This window comes from Salmo salar, chromosome 01 (assembly GCF_965601325.2).
Source record: "Salmo salar chromosome 01, fSalSal1, whole genome shotgun sequence".
Lineage (NCBI taxonomy): Eukaryota > Metazoa > Chordata > Actinopteri > Salmoniformes > Salmonidae > Salmo > Salmo salar.
In genome coordinates, this window is record NC_138291.1 from 73,505,698 (window position 1) to 73,526,045 (window position 20,348).

At 40.8% G+C, this 20,348-nt stretch overlaps 1 protein-coding gene across 2 annotated transcripts in view; it reads right to left on the reverse strand.

Annotated features, from left to right (window-relative positions):
* The window catches only part of LOC106608102 (uncharacterized), a 29,221-nt gene extending 13,747 nt beyond the window's left edge, over positions 1-15,474 (reverse strand). For both annotated transcript variants that reach the window (XM_014205834.3, XM_014205817.3), the window contains exon 1: positions 14,854-15,474. In XM_014205834.3, the coding sequence (XP_014061309.2) occupies positions 14,854-15,244 (391 nt within the window). In that variant the 5' untranslated portion in view covers positions 15,245-15,474. The remainder of the gene's footprint in view (positions 1-14,853) is intronic.
* Positions 15,475-20,348: the final 4,874 nt, after the last annotated feature.

Consider the following 20,348-nt stretch of genomic DNA (forward strand, 5'->3'; position numbering starts at 1 on the left):
TAACAAGTGCTGCATCCAAAAATAAGTATTTTGCAACCATCACAACCAAATATTATCGTAGCGACTGTTCAAGCAATAATCAAAACAACAATTGTAAGCCTATGAGAACCCCACAAAGTGTTTGTGGAGAAGTAATAACCTGGTGAATCTAGGCTGCTGAAAGGGCACAGGATGTCAAACGTCAGCTGTTTTCCCCCACATACCTGTTTATGACGTGACTCAGAGTCAACAGGTTGCCATGGACTGCATGAGTTGTTTTGGTTTCACTCTGGGTTGAGTAGGCAACCACTCTCTCCTATTTCAGAGGTTGAAAATAAAGGGAGGCGATCCAGGCTTGGTACAACCCTATTTGTACTTTAAAACTAATCTAACATCTCTGGAGAGACCTGAAAACAGCTGTGGAGCAACGCTCCCCATCCAACCTGACAAAGCTTGAGAAGATATGCAGAGAAGAATGGGAGAAACTCCCCAAATACATGTGTGCCAAACTTGTAGCGTCATACCCAAGAAGACTCGAGGCTGTACTCCCTGCCAAAGGTGATTCAACCAAGTACTGAGTAAAGGGTCTGAATACTTATGTAAATGTGATATTTCAGTTTTCTAATTTGCAAAAAACTGTTTTTGCTAAAGGTTTTCTAAATGATTAGAAACAAAAAGGACACATTTCATGCAGTTCCACATGTGAACTTAAAGGAATGAAATACATTATAAACTGGGGGTTCGAGCCCTGAATGCTGTTTGGCTGACAAAACATTTCATTTTACTGCTCTCTGGGGTTTATAGTATATATGGTCAATATACCAGGGCCAAGGGGTATATCTAGGCTTTCCGCGTTACATCATGCGTAAGAACAGCCCTTAACCATAGTATACTGGCCATATACCACACCCCCTCCTGCGTTATTGCTTAAATATACACTGAGTGTACAAAACATTAGCAACACCTGCTCTTTCCATGATATAGACTACTAAGGTTGAATATTTTCCCAGAGAATAAATAAAATGTTCTCCTGGGTAACCCGGTATTTCCCGCCAAAACCGGAAGTGTCATTCAAAAGCACATAAATAGGCCTGTCTGGATTTGATGAGAGCTATACATTAAATACGAGCCCTACATTAGACATTTAATGAGCCCAAGCCCAAAAAATCCCAAATGATTGTGCCGTTCTCCAATACATATACTGTAGCCAATGATATAGCCTACTGCACATTATGCATGACAGAAAAACATAAAAGCCCATAGATGTAGATAGCTATATGCTCTCTTGGGTAAATATTTTCTTAACTATTTATTGAACTGCATTGCTGATTAAGGGCTTGTAAGTAAGCATTTCACGCTAAAGTCTACACCGGTTGTATTCAGCGCATGTGACAATTCAAATTTGGTTTGATTTGAAATTAGCTCCAGTAGGCTAATTTTTGAGGGTGAACTGCATTACTGTACTGTATTATACAGACTGGAATTACATACAGTTGAAGTCGGAAGTTTACATAAACTGAGTTTAAATGTATTTGGCTAAGGTGTTTCACAAATCCTGACATTTAATCCTAGTAAAAAATCCCTGTCTTCGGTCAGTTAGGATCACCACTTTATTTTAAGAATGTGAAATGTCAGAATAATAGTAGAGAGAATGATTTATTTCAGCTTTTATTTCTTTCATCACATTCCCAGTGGGTCAGAAGTTTACATACACTCAATTAGTATTTGGAAGCATTGCCTTTAAATTGTTTAACTTGGGTCAAACATTTCGGGTAGCCTTCCACAAGCTTCCCACAATAAGTTGGGTGAATTTTGGCCCATTCCTCCTGACAGAGCTGGTGTAACTGAGTCAGGTTTGTAGGCCTCCTTGCTCACACACGCTTTTTCAGTTCTGCCCATACATTTTCTATAGGTTTGAGGTCAGGGCTTTGTGATGGCCACTCCAATACCTTGACTTTGTTGTCCTTCAGCCATTTCGACACAACTTTGGAAGTATGCTTGGGGTCATTGTCCATTTGGAAGACCAATTTGCGACCAAGCTTTAACTTCCTGACTGATGTCTTGAGATGTTGCTTCAATATATCCACGTAATTTTCCTTCGTCATGATGCCATCTATTTTGTGAAGTGCACCAGTCCCTCCTGCAGCAAAGCACCCCCCACATCATGATGCTGCCCCCCCCGGTCCTTCACGGTTGGGATGGTGTTCTTCGGCTTGCAAGCGTCCCCCTTTTTCCTCCAAGCATAACAATGGTTATTATGGCCAAACCGTTCCATTTTTGTTTCATCAGACCAGATTACATTTCTCCAAAAAGTATGATCTTTGTCCCCATGTCCAGTTGCAAACCGTAGTCTGGCTTTTTTATGGCGGGTTTGGAGCAGTGGCTTCTTCCTTGTTGAGCGGCCTTTCCGGTTATGTCGATATAGGACTCGTGTGTTACTGTGGATATAGATACCTTGTACCTGTTTCCTCCAGCATTTTCACAAGGTCCTTTGCTGTTCTGGGAATGATTTGCACTTTTCGCGCCAAGTACGTTCATCTCTAGGAGACAGAACGCGTCTCCTTCCTGAGCGGTATGATAGCTGCGTGGTCCCATGGTGTTTATACTTGTGTACTATTATTTGTACAGATGAACGTGGTATCTTCAGGCGTTTGGAAATTGCTCCCAAGGATGAACCAGACTTGTGGAGGTCTACAAGAGGTTTTGGCTGATTTCTAGTGACTTTCCCATGATGTCAAGCAAAAAGGCACTGTGTTTGAAGGTAGGCCTTGCAATACATCCACAGGTACACCTCCAATTGACTCAAATTATGTCAATTAGCTTATCAGAAGCTTCTAAAGCCATGACATCATTTTCTGGAATTTTCCAAACTGTTTAAAAGGCACAGTCAACTCAGCGTATGTAAACACTTGTTGGAAAAATGACTTGTGTCATGCAAAGTAGATGTCCTAACCGACTTCCCAAAACTATAGTTTGTTAACAAGAAATTTGTGGAGTGGTTGAAAACCGTGCATCAATGACTCCAACCTAAGTGTATGTAAACTTCCGACTTCAACTGTACATCTTTCAAACCATGATAGAGCAGGGAAGAGAACATGTGATTCTGGTGCAGCACATGCTGCCTACAAAGTTACAAGTATAAGCTAGCAAATTTAATTTTGAAATATAACAGGGCCTATTTGTATAATTAGTAGGCTGACACATATACCTTTCATAATATTTCCCCTAATGTTATTAGCCTACAAGTTTCTCTCTATTGTTGCTTCATTCCTTCCTCGCTGTAAACAGTTAAATTAAATAAGTTTTGTTGTCCTCATCTTCATCATTCTAATGACATCCTTGAATAATATAGGACTAGAATTAGATGCAGAAGACTTTCACTTCTCTTCCCGAAGATCGAATGGTTATGGGTCTGAATAAATAACTTCTAGCCTACTGCAGTCGCGCATTTGCTCTTCTTTCAAACTACCTGTGAGTTCTATCGGCTGCTGTATTTAACATTCAGCTGAAAAACATCCCCATATCATGATGCTGCCACCACCTTGCTTTACCATAGGGGTGGTGCCAGGTTTCCTCCAGATATGATGCTTGGCATTCAGGCCAAAGAGTTGGTTTCATCAGACAATCTTGTTTCTCATGGTCTGAGAGTCTATAGGTGCCTTTTGGCAAACTCCACGCGGGCTGGCATGTGCCTTTTACTGAGAAGAGGCTTCCGTCTGGCGACTCTACCATAAAGGACAGATTGTTGGAGTGCTGCAAAGATGGTAAAACCTTCCAGAAGGACAACAATCTCCACAGAGGAACTCGAGAGCTCTGTCAGAGTGACCAGCAGGTTCTTGGTGAACTCCCTGACCAAGGCCCTTCTCCCCCAATTGCTCAGTTTGGCCAGGTGGCCAGCTCTAGGAAGAGTCTTGGTGGTTCCAAACTTCTTCCATTTAAGAATGGATGGAGGCCACAGTGTTCTTGGGGACCTTCAATGCTGCAGAAATGTTTTGGTAGCCTTCCCCACATCTGTGCCTTGACACAATCCTGTCTCAGAGCTCTATGGACAATTTCTTTGACCTCATGGCTTGGTTTTTGCTCTGACATGCACTGTCGAACCTTACGTAAACAGGTGTGTGCCTTTCCAAATCATGTCCAATCAATTGAACTTACCACAAGTGGACTGCAATCAAGTTGTAGGATCATCTTAAAACCTCTTGGGGCTAGGTGGGACGCTAGCGTGCCACCCGTGGTGTACTCCATCAACAGCAGGTGCATTTCAAGAGCGGCAAATTTGAATCCAAATAAATGTAAAAATTCAAATTTTTCAAAAATACAACTATTTTACACCATTTGAAAGATAAACATCTCCTTAATCTAACCACGTTTTACGATTTCAAAAAGGTTTTACGGCGAAAGCATAAATTTAGAGTATGTTAGGACAGTACATTTACAAGAGTTGTGTGTAATGTTTTGTCAAGTCAAAGACAGGGTCACCAAAACCATAAAACCAGCTAAAATGATGCACTAACCTTTTACAACCTCCATCAGATGACACTCCTAGGACATTATGTTAGACAATGCATGCATTTTTAGTTCTATCAAGTTCATATTTATATCCAAAAACAGCGTTTTACTATGGCATTGATGTTGAGGAAATCGTTTCCCTCCAATAACCGGCAGTCAAGTCAGCGTCACAAATTAAATAATTAAAATTAGAAAACATTGGTAAAATATTATATTGTCATTTAAAGAATTATAGATTTACATCTCTTGAACTCAATCAACTTGCCAGATTTAAAAATAACCTTACTGGGAAATCACACTTTGGAATAATCTGAGCACTGCGCCCAGAAAAATACGCGTTGCGATACAGACTAGACGTCATGTTGGGGAGATCTAAAATCGAAAATACTATGTAAATAATCCATTACCTTTGATTCTCTTCATCAGATGTCACTTCCAGGTATCACAGGTCCATAACGAATGTAGTTTTGTTCAAAAAAGCTCATCATTTATGTCCAAAAATCTCCGTCTCGTTAGCACATGATGTAAGCCAGCCGGACTTCTCGTCATGAACGAGGGGAAAAAATATATTTCCGTTCGTTCAAACATGTCAAACGTTGTATAGCATAAATCATTAGGGCCTTTTTTAACCAGAACATGAATAATATTCAAGGTGGACGAATGCATACTCTTTTATAACGTATTGGAACGAGGGTACCCAACATGAACTCGCGCGCCAGGTGTCTAATGGGACATCATCGTTCCATGGCTCTTGTTCGGTCAGATCTCCCTCCAGAAGACTCAAAACACTTTGTAAAGGCTGGTGACATCTAGTGGAAGCAATAGGAAGTGCCAAAATATTCCTAAGCCCCTGTGTTTTTCAATGGGATAGGTTTAAAGTCAATACAACACATCAGGTATCCACTTCCTGTCAGAAAATGTCTCAGGGTTTTGCCTGCCAAATGAGTTCTGTTATACTCACAGACACCATTCAAACAGTTTTAGAAACTTTAGAGTGTTTTCTATCCATATATAATAAGTATATGCATATTCTAGTTACTGGGTAGGATTAGTAACCAGATTAAATCGGGTACATTTTTTTTATCCAGACGTGCAAATGCTGCCCCCTAGACCCAACAGGTTAAGGATGATCAATGGAAACAGGATGCACCTGAAGGATGCACCTGAAGCCAATCAGAAGTATCAGATCCCCGAAATGGACATATTTATATGCATCAATTGATAAAACTCATAAATGGAATGAAATAAACCAAAACTTTTTTTCCACAAGTGTAGCATAGGTTGTGCACTCTGCAAACAATGTGTCCACTCCGACAATGAGAAGACTCAAATAATAATATTGAATGCATTATAAGAAATGACCATAACCAAAGTAACAAACATTGTAGATTAGAAATTATAGGAATTAACAGTAAATGTACTGCTGGTGATGCATGTAATGGGGAATTGATACTATACACTAACAATCAAATGCTAACAATTCACACATTGAAGTTATGAACGCCTTTCCTTCCAGTTCTCTGCTGCCAATGACTGGGACGAATTGCAAAAAATAAAACAATAATTTAAAAAAAATTGCTGAGGCTGAAGACTCATCTCCCTCACTAACTTTAAACATCAGCTATCTGAGCAGCTAACCGATCGCTGCAGCTGTACACAGCCCATCTGTAATTAGCCCATCCAATCTACCTACCTCATCCCCATATTGTTTTTATTTACTTTTTTGCTCTTTTGCACACCAGTATTTCTACTTGCACATCATCCGCACATTTATCACTCCAGTGTTAATTTGCTAAACTGTAATTACTTCGCTACTATGGCCTATTTATTGCCATACCTCCTCACGCCATTTGCACACACTGTATATAGACTTTTTCCCCCTTCTATTGTGTTATTGACTGTACGTTTGTTTATTCCATGTGTAACTCTGTGTTGTTGTTTGTGTCGCACTGCTTTGCTTTATCTTGGCCAGGTCGCAGTTGTAAATGAGAACTTGTTCTCAACTGGCCTACCTGGTTAAATAAAGGTGAAATAAAATAAAATTATAAAAAATGAAACAATAATTGTGCACAAATTGGCAGGAGAGAGAGCGAAGTGCATTGTGCATCTGGGCGCATGGTCAATCCGACATCTGCACTAACCATGCAGCATTTACCATGATATAGCCTCAGCAGAAATCAGGGCATTCATTCTTCTTGAGGTTTGCGGAGCAATGCAGAGATGTCGTCAAGGAAGTGAGTTTGTTTATACAGGATGTATCCCCCCACCTACCATCAAACAATCATGTCAATGTGGAGTTATCGCATTTGTTACAAAATTTGGGAGGCACATGGCGATGCAGTAGTGCTCGATTTGGCGTCACACCCTCCATATGGAGCCTCTGACCACATTTTTGGATCAAACAATTTAGTCTAGGCCTCCTCAATGGATTAGTTCACTGAGATGGGTGCAAATATAAATATCAATATTATACATACATAGATATACAGTACCAGTCAAAGGTTTGGACATACCTATGCATTCAAGGGTTTCTTTATTTTTACTATTTTCTACATTGTAGAATAATATAAGACATCAAAACTATGATATAACACATAAGGAATCATGTAGTAACCAAAAAAGTGTTAACAAATCAATGTTAATGTGATTCAAAAAGCATTCGCTAGATTTAGGACCGGGCGGAGACAGAGCAGGCAGCAATATGAAATATTTTTTATAACTAAACCAAGACAGAACACAGCCTGTTGTTTCAAATGGGAACAAATGAGCCATAGTTTGCAGAACACGCAAGAAGGTAGGCAGAGCTAAGCACAAGTTGGTGAAATCTTATTTGTGTGTTCTAGAAGGCATTCGCATATTTCCATTGGGGAACACCTACTGTGAAGAGAGAGTGTGCAATAACTAAATTCGCGCTGACACTCTTAAACAACGCAATTTTTAAAAAATTTGGCGAAGGGTAAAGTCTACAAAACTTAGCCCACTCTTTGCGTAACAGATCGTAGTTTTGTAAACAGAAAACTGGAGTGAGATCAAATGCTTCATTGATGAGAAATTTAGCAGAATGTCGATCAAAATACATCTCGCTCCATCTTCTCCCACTGCCGGCAACTGGGCTTCCTCTCACCACCATATTTGGTAGTGAGTGGAAACGCCAACCGGATGCTTCACATTTATACATCCGGTAAAATATGTCTCATCGTTCTATCTGTGGTATAGAACTGAACTGGCTGTGGTAGCTACTAGCTAGCTAGTTCATTCTCTTCAGACAGATCTTCAGCCAAGGGGGGAAGAAACATTAGCTGACATTACATGTCAGTTATACTACTAGCTCAGTGCTGGTAATAGAACATTTAAAAAAATGATGTTCAGTCAAACAGCTGTTACCTTGCCAGCTTCATCAGTCAAATCAAGGGTAGCCAGTTCTTGCCCTGTTTGCTTTTACAACACGGAGAAATAGCGCAACACATAGAGACAGCAGGTGCAGACAGCAGCACTGTGCTGGTCCTATTATAATAGCATTGCCATCACACAGCCTGTCCACCCGCTCTGTGGTATCTGCATGGTCCTAAATCGAGCTGACTGAAACTGCTAAACAACCTGCCCGATCGTTCTGAGGCATCCGCATGGTCCTAATGCACACAATTCAGTTTTTTGTATCACAGTGCAATGATAAAACTGGGGGGGGACAAAAATGCAATTTCAAAATGTGTGTGTGTGTGTGGGGGTGGGGGGCACAACATTCACAGTGGCGTGAATGTTGCGCCACTGTTAAACACAGACAATTATTTTGAGATAGAGAGAGTAATATAAATGAGATTAAACTGTTCTATGGAAATGTGCATATGGAAATCATAACAGGCATCATAACTGGTAGACATTTTTACATAAATTGCCACTCCAAATGGAAAAGGATGCCGACCGCTAGCGCAGCCTATTACCGACAACTTAAGAAGAAGAATTCTGCGAAGACTAGCACAGTGGGTGAAGGAGGGTTGGACATAGCCTAACCAGAAGGAAAAAAAACTATCTTGATCTCTGGCTCCCTCTTGAGTAATTTGTGTGTCTTAATTATTTAATCAAACAGCCTGCTTAAAGCATCAGACAAGTTCAGTACAAGTCAAAAGTTTGGACATGCCTACTCATTCAAGGGTTTTTCTTTGTTTTTACTATTTTCTACATTGTACAACTATGAAATAACACATATGGAATCATGTAGTAACCATAAGTGTAAATATATTTTAGATTTTAGATTCTTCAAAGCAGCCACCCTTTGCACACTCTTGGCATTCTCTCAACCAGCTTCACCTGGAATGCTTTTCCAACAGTCTTGAAGGAGTCCCCACATATGCTAAACACTTGTTGGCTGCTTTTCCTTCACTCTGCGGTCCAACTCATCCCAAAACAGCACCATCACTTCTTGGTCAACACAGCCTGGCGGTGTGTTGGGTCATTGTCCTGTTTAAAAACAAATGATAGTCCCACTAAGCGCAAACCAGATGGGATGGTGTATCGCTGCAGAATGCAGTGTTAGCCATGCTGGTTAAGTGTGCCTTGAATTCTAAATAAATCACAGACAGTGTCACCAGCAAAGCACCCCCACACCACCTCCTCCATGCTTCACAGTGGTAACTACACATGCAAAAATCATCCGTTCACCTACTCTACGTCTCACAAAGACACAGCAGTTGGAACCAAACATCACACAAAAGCACAGCATGCCCATTGCTCGTGAATCTTGGGCCAAGCAAGTCTCTTCTTATTATTGGTGTCATTTAGTAGTGGTTTCTATGCATAAATTCGACCATGGAGGCCTGATTCACATAGTCTCCTCTGAACAGTTGATGTTGAGATGTGTCTGTTACTTGAACTCTGTGAAGCATTTATTTGGGTTGCAATTTGAACTTATCCTCTGCAGTAGAGGTAACTCCGGTTCTTCCTTTCCTGTGGCGGTCCTCATGAGAGCCAGCTTCATCATAGCGCTTGATGGTTTTTGTGACTGCACTTGAAGAAACTTTCAAAGTTCTTGAAATTTTCCAGACTGACTGACCTTCATGTCTTAAAGTAATGATGGACTGTCATTTCTCTTTGCTTATTTGAGCCATAACATGGACTTGGTCTCTTACCAAATAGGGCTTCTGTATACCACCCCTACCTTGTCACAACACAACTAATTGGCACAAATGCATTAAGAAGGAAAGAAATTCCACAAATTAACAAGGCACCCCTGTTAGTTGAAATGCATTCCTGGTGACTACCTCATGAAGCTGGTTGAGAGAATGCCAAGAGTGTGGAAAGCTGTCATCAAGGCAAAGGGTGGCTACTTTGAAGAATCTCAAATATATTTTGATTTGTTTAACACTTTTTTGGTTACTACATGATTCCATATGTGTTATTTCATAGTTTTGATGTCTTAACTATTATTCTACAATGCAAGCCTCATAACTGAGGATCCTGTATGAACAGAGTTAAGGTAATGTGGCTGTATTGTCTTTCACGAGGTCACAAACATGAAACAAAATGAACCGGGTCTTAGCTGGCTTCTTCACCGACCATTTAAACATTCTCCAAAATACGAATATTGTTCAATTCTCAAATTCTGGGATGTAGTAGAATATGGCGGGAGAGTTCCTTTGTTCTACTGTGACCCTCTCTCTCTCCCATATGGCATGGTCAGGGAGACAAGAGTCTCTGCAAGGAATTTACGACATGGTTGTAAAGTCCTAAAAACCAACAGGAGGGGGGGGGGTTGTTCACATCTCTGCTAGTCAATTCACTGAAAGAGCTTGCGTCATGACACTTGGGATGTACGATATATCGGTGAACATATCAGAATCAGCCGATATTTGCTAAAAATCCCAACATCGGTATCGGCCCGATGTGTAGTTTAACACGATGTGCAAAACCGATGTCAAAGCTGATGTGCATACCTATATAACGTAGGTAAATTATGTAATGACGCCACGTAAAATGTTGCGCTACATGTGCAACACAGCATTCCTAACCTAGCCCACAATGTCTGCTGTGTGGATCCAGCAGTCAACATGTCGAGCAGTCATTTGAGAGTAAGAATATTTCAGCGAGACAACTCAAAGGCGAAATCCACTAATGCCAAGATAATGGAATTATCGTCGACGAGTCAAATAACACTATTTAACGCGTTAAATAAGCTTTTAATTTGATATGTCAAATAACACAGTTCTATTATAGAATGTTGCGTGTTCTGAATTTGCACGCGCAAGCCAAGCGCCACCACTACTATCAGTAGCACTGTCAAAGCTGTACAAAAAAGTCTGCAAACAAGCAAGCATCGGCCACGAACAATGCGTTTACAATTCCGCGTTGGTAATAAAGCATTATTTGTTAGACCGCACCTTCTGGAGTAGCTAGCTTTAGCTTGGTACCTAGCTAGCACCAATATAACCAGCCTGAAAACAATGACCTGTAGAAACTGCAGTCATTTTCATTATTCTTAGCAAGGATTTAACAATCCTTGTGAGTAAGTATTAGCTAGGTAGCCACTTGTTGTTCGCCTATTGAAATTGAATTTCAGTTCATGAAAATAAATAGCTAGCCAGCCTGTTGCCCAAAGCTAACATTATAAGCAGCCAGCTAGCTTCATCTGGCTAGTGAGGCTCGACTGGACCGGCTTATATGTTGTGACGCTAGCCACAATAAGGATTGGGCACAATAGTGGAATTTGCCGTTTGCCTTCAAAATAAAAGTACCTCTTTGAAAGTGATGCAGACGGTTACAATTGGTAGAATCATGCCATATTTAGAGTAGATAATGTTAAACAAGATTGGAATGTGAAGCAATGAAATGCAGTATCAGTCTATTCGGTGACACCCACAGAACACAACTGTGAAGAGTTTATGCAAATATTAGCATTGTAGCTCTTATCGCGGGACGGTGACTGTGTGAAATCACCTCCCCAGTCAGCCTATTGTGTGTATTGACATTCATATTGCACTGTACAGCTTTACCTAAGGATTGGGGATCAATGAAATGGGGTATCAGTCTACTCAATACCCAATATATTTTTTCCCCAACGTCCTCAGAGTTATCAGACTCCAAAACAACCACGCAGCATTGTTTTTCCTCTGGAACAGTGTTCAAAAGTACATAATTTGACAAATGCGGCTCAATTTACTGTTGTTTAAGAGTCCCACAATAAAGCTACGACGCTAATGTTCTCTGGGTGTCACTGAGTAGACTGATACAGCATGTCATTGATCAGCAATCCATAGGTAAGGCTGTACGGTGAAATAAGTATGTCCCCAACGCAATTCTGAAGTATAATACATCCAGTGTGATTTCAACAGATTTTTGTCAAATTAACAAATTATTGTCTTTCGTTGATTTTATATAACATTCCAACCTTGCTTATGCAATTATGGCATAATTTTACTATTTGTATTCATTTGCGTCACTGTCAATTACATACTTTTATTTTGAAAGCTAACCGCAAAGTCCACTATTGTGGCTAATCTTTATTGTGGCTAGCTTCACATAGATGGGTCCGACCACCATTAATCAAATAAGAACGGTCTTATAAATTAGGGTTATTTTAGATGATGTTAGCTAGCTAACTAGAGCTACTAAAACAGATGTCGTTTTGCTATGTTTTTGGGGAAGAACATGGTTTGCATCCATTAGCTAGATAGCTTTTATTTTTTTATGACCAGCACTGTAGGTGCGCGAGACAACTTTACCAGCATCCTAGCATATGTATCGTTGTGACATATGAAATACGAGTGATTGTGTAATCAATGTGTAATAACTGCATAAAAAAAATGGATGAACTCGTTCAATTACTATGTGACGTGCAGTCATATTCAGGTCCTGATTGGTCAAATAGTGTTACTTACTTGACACGTCAAATAGTGTTACTTACTTGACACGTCAAATAGTGTTACTTACTTGACACGTCAAATAGTGTTACTTACTTGACACGTCAAATAGTGTTACTTACTTGACACGTCAAATAGTGTTACTTACTTGACACGTCAAATAGTGTTACTTGACACGTAAAATAGTGTTACTTGACACGTAAAGAGCCAAACGGCGTTCCATAGTTTGACAAATCTTGGTTGAGAATGAAAATGAACAACGAAACCGCACAGCAAGTAAGTGAAAGAAATAGGTTTTGATGATGTTTTACTGATAATGCCAACAAAATAACTTTTTGGTCAGTGTGGTGTGTGTAAGTAACCTTCATTTAACTAGGCAAGTCAGTTAAGGACAAATTGTTATTTACAATGACGCCTACCCGAGCCAAACCCGAACGACGCTGGGCCAATTGTGCGCCACCCTATGGGACTCCCAATCATGATGTCATACAGCCTGGATTCGAACCAGGGACTGTAGTGACGCCTCTTGCACTGAGATGCAGTGCCTTAGACTGCTGCGTCCATGTGTGTGTTAACTATTTAACTGTACCAGAATGCTTAAAAGGCTGCTAAAATTTTTAATATTGGTATCGTATTTTTGGGGGTAAGCAAAATATCGGTATTGGCCAAAAATGTCATATCGGTGGATGACTTATTTGTATCGATAGCGTAGCAAATTCAGGGGGAGCCCTGAGCTGGACTCAAACCTGGGCCCAGCCACAGTCAAGACAACACATTATAACCGTTACGCCAAGATGTCCGAACTTCTTGACGAGGTCGCTAGGTTTTGGGTTAAGGTTTCTACAATAGCTTTCTGTGGAATTGAGAGTGGTTACATTTCTCCAGCACCCATCCCTCAGATGTTAACCAAACCAATTCTCTGGGATACCATTTTGTTGCTGTTTAAATCCTTGGTTGCCCTTTAAAAAAGCCACACAATCAACCAACCAACCAGTCTGCAACTCCTCAACTCTTAGCCAAGAGACTGGCATACATAGCATTTATATTAGCCCTCTGATTACATTTAAAACCTCTCTGGGCTATGCGGGACGAATTCGTCCCACCTACGTAACAGCCACTGGCGGCCTGTGGCGCGATTTTCAAAACCTTAAAAATCCTATTACTTCAATTTCTCAAACATATGACTATTTTACAGCTATTTAAAGACAAGACTCTCGTTAATCTAACCACACTGTCCGATTTCAAAAAGGCTTTACAACGAAAGCAAAACATTAGATTATGTCAGCAGAGTACCAAGCCAGAAATAATCAGACACCCATTTTTCAAGCCAGCATATAATGTCACCAAAACCCAGAAGACAGCTAAATGCAGCACTCACCTTTGATGATCTTCATCAGATGACAACCCTAGGACATTATGTTATATAATACATGCATGTTTTGTTCAATCAAGTTCATATTTATATAAAAAAACCAGCTTTTTACATTAGCATGTGACTAGCATGTGACTAGCATTCCCCCCTGAACACTACTTCAATAACAAATGTTGGTTTGGTCCAAAATAATCCATCGTTATATCCGAATAGCGGCGTTTTGTTCGTGCGTTCCAGACACTATCCGAAATAGTAAAGAAGTGTCGCGCGCATGGCGCAATTCGTGACAATAAAATTCTAAATATTCCATTACCGTACTTCGAAGCATGTCAACCGCTGTTTAAAATCAATTTTTACGCCATTTTTCTCGTAGAAAAGCGATAATATTCCGACAGGGAATCTCCTTTTCGGCAAACAGAGGAAAAAATCCCAAAGGCGGGGGCGGTCGGGTCACGCGCCTAAGCCCAGTGTCCCTTGATCGGCCACTTGAGAAAGGCGATAATGTGTTTCAGCCTGGGGCTGGAATGACGACATTCTGTTTTTTCCCGGGCTCTGAGCGCCTATGGACGACGTGGGAAGTGTCACGTTAGAGCAGAGATCCTTAGTAAATGATAGAGATGGAAAAGAAGTTCAAGAAATGGTCAGACAGGCCACTTCCTGTAAAGGAATCTCTCAGGTTTTGACCTGCCATTTGAGTTCTGTTATACTCACAGACACCATTCAAACAGTTTTAGAAAATGTAGGGTGTTTTCTATCCATATGTAATAAGTATATGCATATTCTAGTTACTGGGTAGGAGTGGTAACCAGATTAAATCGGGTATGTTTTTTATCCAGCCGTGTCAATACTGCCCCCTATCCTAAACAGGTTAAGAGAAGACCTGCAGCTCTGTTCTTGCCAGCTGCAATTTAACTAGGTATTTCTTTTCAGTACTTGACCACATGGCTGGACAATAATCAAGCTAAGACAAAACTTTGAACTAAGCCCATGAGGCATGTGTTATATTCTTCAAGAATCAATGGCTATATATAAATAATGATCAAGTCCAAATATGGATGTAACAACTGCAGATTTACCCTTTAACACCACACATCAGTTCAACAACTGCAGAGTTTGTGCCTCTGTTTTTAAGACAGTACTTACCAGTGTTAATCTGGGCCGATTTTCCCAAACGCATTTTAAGGCTAAATTCATCGTTAGAACCATAGGATGCCTTAAGACCACTTTGGGAAACCGGGCCCAGATATCCAGTTTCCTCTTCCTCCTCCTTTTTCGATGTGACAGTCATTTCCCTCTTCTCTTCCTTCACTCCGACAACTCCATCCTCCTCTTGCTCCTCTTTCACAGTAACTTCCTCCTCCACTTTCACTCTGAACGCGTCTACTTCTTCTTTTACTGTAACTTCTTTCTCTTCTCCTTTCACTCTAACAGCCTCACCCTCCACTTGTTGTATTGTAACATCCTCCTCTTCCTCCTTCTCCGTCCAGCAGACCCCCGCTTCTTTAATAGTTGGAGAGTAGCTTAGTGAGGTCATGGTCGGCGATGTTAGCTTGCTAGCTAGGATAGTGCTAATTTAACCAGCCAGCTAGTTTACCAATAACAACACGGTAAATATGACATTAAATGGGCTAACTAACTAGACAACAAAAATGGGTTTAAAACACAGTGGCTAATATACACGAAAGCGTCTAACGAGCTGTATCGGTTTGGCTAGCAAGCTACCGAGGTGGCTGTCTAACTGTTGCTGTGTGTAAGAAGCGTCCCGTCCACTAGATTATACGTCACATTGGCAGCATTGCCTTAAAGTCCCACATCGCCATCTGCTCACTGGAGTGTGTTACGCAGTTGAGTCAAATGAATATTTTATTTTCAGACAAAAAAGTTGAAGGGTATGAGGAAGCATGAGTTTTTACTCACCAATGTAACAAGACAGTGTGGTAAAATGTTTTGTTGTAATCACGATCTGGCTACCTATAAGAACAAACAAATCAAATAAATTTGTATTTGTCACATACACATATTTAAATCAAATCAAATTGTATTGGTCTCATACACGTGTTTAGCAGGTGTAGAGAAATGCTTGTGCTTCTCGCTCCAATAGTGCAGTAATATCTAACAGTTTCACAAAATAAATAAAAAATACGAAATAAATCTAAGTAAGGAATGGATTAAGAATATATATATATATATATATATATATATATATATATATATACATACACATATATGTCAGAGCTGAATTCAACTAAGATACAGTGGCATAGAATAGAGTACGATCAAATCAAAATCAAATCAAATGTATTTGTCACATACACATGGTTAGCAGATGTTAATGCGAGTGTAGCGAAATGCTTGTGCTTCTAGTTCCGACCATGCAGTAATACCTAACAAGTAATATAACCTAACAATTTCACAACAACACCTTATACACACAAGTGTAAAGGAATGAATACAAATATGTACATAAAAATATAAGAATGAGTGATGCCTGAACGGCATAGGCAAGGTGCAGTAGATGGTGTAGAGTACAGTATATACATATGAGATGAGTAATGTAGGGTATGTAAACATTATATAAAGTGGCATTGTTTAAAGTAGCTAGTGATACATTTAATTACATCAAGATGGCAAGATGCAGTAGATGGTATAGCGTACAGTATATACATATGAGAAGAGTAATGTAGGGTATGTAAGCATTATATAAAATGGCTAGTGATAAATTGATTACATCCATTTTTCCATTATTAAGTGGCTAGAGTTGAGTCGGTATGTTGGCAGCAGCCACTCAATGTTAGTGATGGCTGTTTAACAGTCTGATGGCCTTGAGATAGAAGCTGTTTTTCAGTCTCTCGATAAATACATATGAGATGGGTGACATAATATTTACAAACAATTAAAGTAACTAAGATACCGTAGAATAGTGTAGAGTACAGTTTACACATATGAGATGAGTAATGCAAGATACGGAGACATTATTAAAGTGGCTAGTGTTTCATTTCCTTATAGTGGCCAGTGATTCCTAATCTATGTCTATAGGCAGCAGCCTCTGATGTGCTGGACATGGCTGTTTAACAGTCAGTGGTGTAGTATAGAATACAATACAGTATATACATATGAAATGGGGGATGCAATATGTAAACACAATTTAAAAGTGACTAAGATACCGTAGAATAGTGTGGTGTGCGGTTTATACATATAAGATGAGTAAGGCTAGATACGGAACATTATTAAAGTGGCTAGTGATACATTATTAAAAGTGGCCAGTAATTCCTAATCTATGTCTATAAGGCAGTCGCCCCTGATGTGCAAGTGATGGCTGTTAAGCAGTCTTGAGATAAATGCTGTTCTTCAGTCTCTCGGTCACAGCTTTGATGCACCTGTACTGACCTCGCCTTCTGGATGACAGCTGTCCCATCGATGTGGATAGGGGAGTGCTCCTTCTGCTGTTTCCTGAAGTCCACGATCATCTCCTTAGTTTTGTTGAAGTTGAGTGAGAGGTTATATTCCTGGCATCACACTCCCAGAGACCTCACCTCCTCCCTGTAGGCTGTCTCATCATTGTTGGTAATCAACCCTACTACTGTTGTGTCATCTGCAAACTTGATGATTGAGTTGGAGGCGTGCATGGCCACACAGTCATGGGTGAACAGGGAGTACAGGAGGGGGCTGAGCACACACCCTTGTGGGGCCCCAGGTTTGAGGATCAGCGAAGAGGAGGTGTTGTTGTTTCCTACCTTCACCACCTGGGGGCAACCCGTCAGGAAGTCCAGGACCCAGTTGCACAGGGCGGGGTTCAGACCCAGGGCCTCGAGCTTGATGATGAGCTTGGAGGGTACTATGGTGTTGAATGCTGAGCTATAGTCAATGAACAGCATTCTTACATAGGTATGCCTCTTGTTCAGATGGGACAGGGCAGTGTGCAGTGTGGTGGTGATTGCATCGTCTGTAGATCTATTGTGGTGGTGAGCAAATTGAAGAAGGTCTAGGGAGGCAGGTAAGGTGGAGGTGACATGATCCTTGACTAGTCTCTCAAAGCACTTCATGATGACAGAGGTGAGTGCTACGGGAGAGCCCACAGTCCTTGGTAGCGGGCCGCGTCGGTGGGACTGTATTATCCTCAAAGCGAGCGAAGAAGGTGTTCAGTCTGTCTGGAAGCAAGACGTTGGTGTCCGCGACGTGGCTGGTTTTCCTTTTATAATCTGTGATTGTCTGTAGACCCTGCCACATACGTCTCGTGTCTAAGCCGTTGAACTGGGACTCAACTTTGTCCCTATATCGACATTTAGCATGCTTGATTGCTTTGCGGAGAGAATAACTACACTGTTTGTATTCTTCCATATTCCCAGTCTTCTTGCCCTGGTTAAATGCGATGGTTCGCGCTTTCAGTTTTGCGTGAATGCTGCCATCTATCCACGGTTTCTGGTTGGGGTAGGTCATAGACCACTGTGGCTATTATTTATGAAAATTCTCTCTGGAGACAGTACGGTCGGCATTTAATTATGAGATATTCTAGGTCGGGTGAACAGAAGGACTTGAGTTTCTGTATGTTATCACAGTTACACCATAAGTCATTAATCATAAAACATATACCTCCACCCTTCTGCCTCCCAGAGAGATGTTTGTTCCTGTCGGTGCGATGTACTGAGAACCGAACTGGCTTTACAGAGTCAGACAGTATATCTCGAGAGAGCCATGTTTCCGTGAAGCAGAGTACATTCCAATCCCTGGTGTCACTCTGAAAAGCAACTCTTTATTATCCAGAGATTGGACATTAGTGAGTAAAATACTCGGGAGCGGTGGGTGTTGTGCACGCTTCCTGAGTCGACCAGAAGACCATCTCGAGTACCTCTCCTTCGCTGGCGTTGTTTTGGGTCAGCCTCTGGAATAAGTTTGATTGCTCTAGGGAGAGCAAACAAATGATCCGCTCCAGGGAAGTCATAATCCTGGTTTTAATGCTGGAACTTCTGGTGAGTTACCGCCGCTATAATATCCAATAGTTCTTCCCAGCTGTATGTAATGACACAAAACAATACCTGAGCTAATAATGTAAAAAAATAGTACATAAACAACCAAAATACTGCAGAGTTGCTTAAGAGCTAGTCGCGATGCTGCCATCTCCGTCGGCGGCAGCAGATGTTATTGCGGGTGTAGCGAAATGCTTGTGTTCCGAGCTCCAACAGTGCAGTAGTATCTAAATATTTATAACAATACACACAGATCTCAAAGTAAAATAATGGAATTGTAAATGTTAGGACGATCAATGTCGGAGTGGCATTGACTAGAATACAGTACATCCAGTGCATTCGGAAAGTATTCAGACCCATTCAATATTTCCAAATTTTGTTACGTTACAGCCTTATTCTAAAATGGATTAAATCGTTTTTTCATCAATCTACACACAATACCCCATAATGACAAAGCAAAAATAGGTTCTTAGACATTTTTGCTAATATATTGCATTGTATTACTGTACATTCAGACTTGTCCCGAAGCTACTCCTGTGTTGCCATGGCTGTGTACTTAGGGTTGTTGTCCTGTTGGAAGGTGAACCTTCACCCCAGTGAGGTCCTGAGTGCTCTGGAACAGGTTTTCATAAAGGATCTCTGTACTTTGCTCCATTCAGCTTTCCCTCGACCCTGACTAGTCTCCCAGTCCCTGCCGCTGAAAAACATCCCCACAACATAATGTTGCCACCACCATGCTTCAACGAAGGGATGGTGCCAGGTTTCCTCCATGCTTGGCATTCAGGCCAAAGAGTTCAATGTTGGTTTTATCAGACCAGACAACCTTGTTTCTCATGGCCTGAGAGGCCTTTAGGTGCCTTTTGGCAAAGAGGACTGTCATGTGCTTTTTACTGAGGAGTGGCTTCCGTCTGGCCACTCTACCATAAAAGCCTGATTGGTGGAGTGCTTCAGAGATGGTTGTCCTTCTGGAAGGTTCTCCCATCTCCACAGAGGAACTCTGGAGCTCTGTCAGAGTGACAATCGGGTTCTTGGTCACCTCCCTGACCAAGGCTCTTCTCCCACGACTGGTCAGTTTGACCGAGCGGACAGCTCTAGGAAGTCTTGGTGGTTCAAACTTCTTCCATTTAAAACGATGGACGCCACTGTGATCTTGGGAATTTTTTTGGTACCCTTCCCCAGATCTGTGACTCGACACAATCCTGTCTCTGAGCTCTAAATCAAATCAAATTTTATTTGTCACATGCTCCGAAAACAACTGTAGACCTTACAGTTAAAATTGCTTACTTACAAGTCCTTAACCAACAATGCAGTTTGAAGAAAAATAAGTGTTAGGAAAGTATTTACTAAATAAACTCAAGTAAATGTTTAAAAATAAAAATAAGAACCTTTAAAAATAACAAATAATTTAAAAATAACAGTAATGAGGCTACAGTATATACAGGGGGTGCCGATACCGAGTCAATGTGCGGGGGTACAGGTTAGTCGATGTAATTTGTACATGTACACTACCGTTCAAAAGTTTGGGGCCACTTAGAAATTTCACAGGAGTGATGGTTGCTGATAATGGGCCTCTGTACACCTATGTAGATATTCCATTTAAAAAATCTGCCGTTTCCAGCTACAATAGTCATTTACAGCATTAACAATGCCTACACTGTATTATAGATCAATTTG